The sequence below is a fragment of the Aphis gossypii genome, chromosome 2 (assembly GCF_020184175.1).
Source record: "Aphis gossypii isolate Hap1 chromosome 2, ASM2018417v2, whole genome shotgun sequence".
Taxonomy (NCBI): Eukaryota; Metazoa; Arthropoda; class Insecta; order Hemiptera; family Aphididae; genus Aphis; species Aphis gossypii.
Window position 1 is genome coordinate 79320190 of NC_065531.1, and position 3775 is coordinate 79323964.

Sequence of the window (3775 nt, forward strand, 5' to 3'; positions counted from 1 at the left end):
TTTTGGACAATTTCGAGCCGCCCCCCGTCTCCTCCGCCGCCCGCGATCGGCGGCGAGTACGATTCGACGGACTCGGCAGAGCGACAACGGCGACGACGACGAAGACGGAGGGTCGCCGGCCCGAACCATATATGGAGGGCCGTCCGCGCGCAGGGCCGCCGAGCCGTGGCTGCGACCACACCGGCGGCGCCCCGAAAATAGTGTTTTGTGCCCCCCGTCGCATAGCCATGTATGGGCGGCGGCTGTCGGTATTTTTGGATCAGGCCCGTTTATAAAACCGCCTGTACCGACCAGCAGAACGTTCATTAGCACATCCACAGCGGATCAGCAGCCACACACTAGCCGCAGACCCGCCGCAGTCGTTCAGATTTTCTTCCTCGTAAACCGGTAAGTAGAATAAAAAATATTACATCGTACGAGTTACATTTACATACGATACGACGATTCGACAAGGATTTCGCGTCGTCGAACAGAGAAAAAATAAAAACGAGAAATTATAATATACATCATAAAAATAATATGATCTCGCGCAAAGTCCGTTTACAGTTTTTCATATAATCTTATACGTATAACAGTATTAAAGTAATACTCTGGACTTTGAATATTTCTTTTTCCGAAGAAAAAAAAACACTTAAAATTAAATAACAAACAAGTTTTTTACAAGTTTTTTCATACTCTCGGTTTTCAAGTCAAACATTTTTATTTTTTCAAAGTTTTTTACTTTTATGTTTTTTTATTCTCATATCAACGGAGCGTTTCGGTACCATTTTTTTTTTAAAATCACGTGACAGTTTTTGACGGGTCGTTCGATTTATCTTTCTTTTTTTTTTGTTTTACAAAATATCATTATTTATAATAATATAACAATATATACCGAAACGTTTTTTACTCCGTGAGCTTTCCCGTACCGATAAAGTATTACCGGTTTTGTCGTCTCGATCACGATCGCAAGTTTATAGTTTTTTTGTATTTTTTTTCCAGGTTCAAAAACCCAAACCAGCAAAATGTGTGACGATGATGTAGCAGCTTTGGTAGTCGACAATGGCTCGGGTATGTGCAAAGCCGGTTTCGCCGGAGATGACGCACCCCGTGCCGTCTTCCCTTCCATCGTCGGCAGACCCCGTCATCAAGTTAGTATAAAAATGCATTAAATGCACTGTTACGATGATATTATTTTGGGAGATTTTCAAAAATTCGTATAAAAATATATACAATTGCACTTTCTATTTTTTCGAACGAATTTCGAAGTACAAAAACAAACAGAACACAACTGCTAAATACTACCATAAGGCCCTCCCAGAATTCGTGACCATAAAAGGTATCGTCCTGAAAATAGGACAGCGGTGCCCCGCCTTTCAAACTCGTCTGTAGGCCCTTCGCCAACCCGTCCGTCGGGGTAAAAATAAACACTACGTATGTCGCCAGCTGCAGCCAACGCTGTGCGGGAGCCAAAGGATTTAATTATACTATCGTTTTATATACATCGGATTTCAAACAAACCCTTCCACCCACCGCCGCGTCATCATCGCCGTCTAATAAAAATAGATAGCACTTATGCAGAGCGTCTGGAAATACTTGGAGGGGGGTCTGGAACGTTACAAAAATAAACGATACACTTCAGCTGGTCCAGTGCACACTGCAATATTGATCAAGCGTTATAAACTTAGCTTTATACGAGTGTCCCGGATATTATTATTTCACACTATACATTTCGTCGTAAAATATATTTACTTACAACGCTCCAAGTTTCAATCAATCAAAATTTTAAATTACTATCGTTCGGATATTATAAAATATATAACTCGATTATTATTAATTTGCACGCGTTAAACGAAATAATTATCTACAAGAAATGCAATATTAATGTTCACATATTACTATTTTTATTAATAATATTATTAGACGTCAGAAATTTTAATAAAATTTGAAAATTTATTAAATGTTTTAATAACGAGTGGGGAGCACTTATAGAATATATATTATTATAATTTTATAGATTAATAAAGACGATTCTATTAAAATAAAATTTCAGAAATTATACATTTTTTTCTGCTTATAAACGATATTTAACTATAAATATTATTTTTTAATGATATCATTATGAAGTTCCGAGCCTTGTTAAGAAACATTTTTTTTATGAATCTCGTTGCGATGAATATTATTTCATTTTATTTATTATTATTTTCTCGGGGACGAACGGCTCGCCGTTATTATTATTTTTTTTTGCCCGGCCGTACGTTTCGTATTTTGACGTATTTACTTATGTTTTTAATTAGGGAGTCATGGTCGGTATGGGACAAAAGGACAGCTACGTAGGCGATGAAGCCCAAAGCAAACGTGGTATCCTCACTTTGAAATACCCCATTGAACACGGAATCATCACCAACTGGGATGATATGGAGAAAATCTGGCATCACACTTTCTACAACGAATTGCGTGTTGCCCCAGAAGAGCACCCAATCTTGTTGACCGAAGCCCCATTGAACCCAAAGGCTAACCGTGAAAAGATGACCCAAATCATGTTTGAAACCTTCAACACACCCGCCATGTATGTTGCCATCCAAGCCGTACTCTCCTTGTACGCTTCCGGTCGTACCACTGGTATCGTTTTGGACTCTGGTGACGGTGTCTCCCACACAGTACCAATCTACGAAGGTTATGCTTTACCCCATGCCATCCTCCGTTTGGACTTGGCTGGTCGTGACTTGACCGACTACTTGATGAAGATCTTAACCGAGAGAGGTTACAGCTTCACCACCACCGGTATGTATTTTATTACCACCCGTTTCCGCGCAAGTTAAAATCTCTACTTATACCTAACGAACTTTTATGATTACAGCTGAAAGAGAAATCGTCCGTGATATCAAGGAGAAATTGTGCTATGTCGCTTTGGACTTCGAACAGGAAATGGCCACCGCCGCCGCTTCCACCTCATTGGAGAAATCCTACGAATTACCTGACGGACAGGTCATCACCATCGGAAACGAACGTTTCCGTTGCCCAGAAGCCTTGTTCCAACCTTCATTCTTGGGAATGGAATCTTGCGGTATCCACGAAACCGTATACAACTCCATCATGAAGTGCGATGTTGACATCAGGAAGGACTTGTACGCCAACACAGTACTTTCCGGAGGTACCACCATGTACCCAGGTATCGCCGACAGAATGCAAAAGGAAATCACCGCTTTGGCCCCAAGCACAATCAAAATCAAGATCATTGCCCCACCAGAACGTAAATACTCCGTATGGATCGGTGGTTCCATCTTGGCTTCTCTGTCCACCTTCCAACAGATGTGGATCTCCAAACAAGAATACGACGAATCCGGCCCAGGCATTGTCCACCGTAAATGCTTCTAAGTCATCACCTCCCACAAACATACAAAATCAAAATTACAATCACGCTTTATGTTCATTTATACTGAAGAAAACCTATGTGTTTTTTCTTTTTGTACATATCGAGACGATTTTTGCGTCGTTTTACACGGGGATAAAATAACAGTTCGATTTTTGAAATAAAAAAAATGTATTTATTAGCGCGTTAATCGTTTCGAAATAAACGTTTCTATACTAATTGTTGTTGACATTTTTATCACACCATTTGTATCCTTCATTATCATAAAATGAAAAACGTCGCCTATGTTACAGAAATATTAAAAAAATAAGTTTACTATTTTTATACTGGTATGACTTTACTAGAATACAATGGTAGGTATATTAAATAACAGAAAGCGACTGGGTACTTTTGAAATTAATAATTTCACTTATAATAATATTT

General features: G+C 39.4%; 1 protein-coding gene across 1 annotated transcript; it reads left to right on the forward strand.

Annotated features, from left to right (window-relative positions):
- The first annotated feature begins 219 nt into the window (after positions 1-219).
- LOC114122758 (actin, muscle) lies at positions 220-3571 on the forward strand. Its single transcript, XM_027985514.2, has 4 exons — positions 220-387; positions 982-1130; positions 2277-2763; positions 2840-3571. The coding sequence occupies exons 2-4, from the start codon at positions 1005-1007 to the stop codon at positions 3355-3357; spliced, it is 1131 nt and encodes a 376-aa protein (XP_027841315.1). The 5' UTR covers positions 220-387; positions 982-1004; the 3' UTR covers positions 3358-3571.
- Positions 3572-3775: the final 204 nt, after the last annotated feature.

Coding starts and splice junctions, on each gene's coding strand:
- LOC114122758 (XM_027985514.2), top strand. CDS start 1,005: ATGTGTGACGATGATGTAGCAGCTTTGGTAGTCGACAATGGCTCGGGT. Junction 1,131..2,276: donor TCGGCAGACCCCGTCATCAA/GTTAGTATAAAA, acceptor GTTTTTAATTAG/GGAGTCATGGTCGGTATGGG. Junction 2,764..2,839: donor TTACAGCTTCACCACCACCG/GTATGTATTTTA, acceptor TTATGATTACAG/CTGAAAGAGAAATCGTCCGT.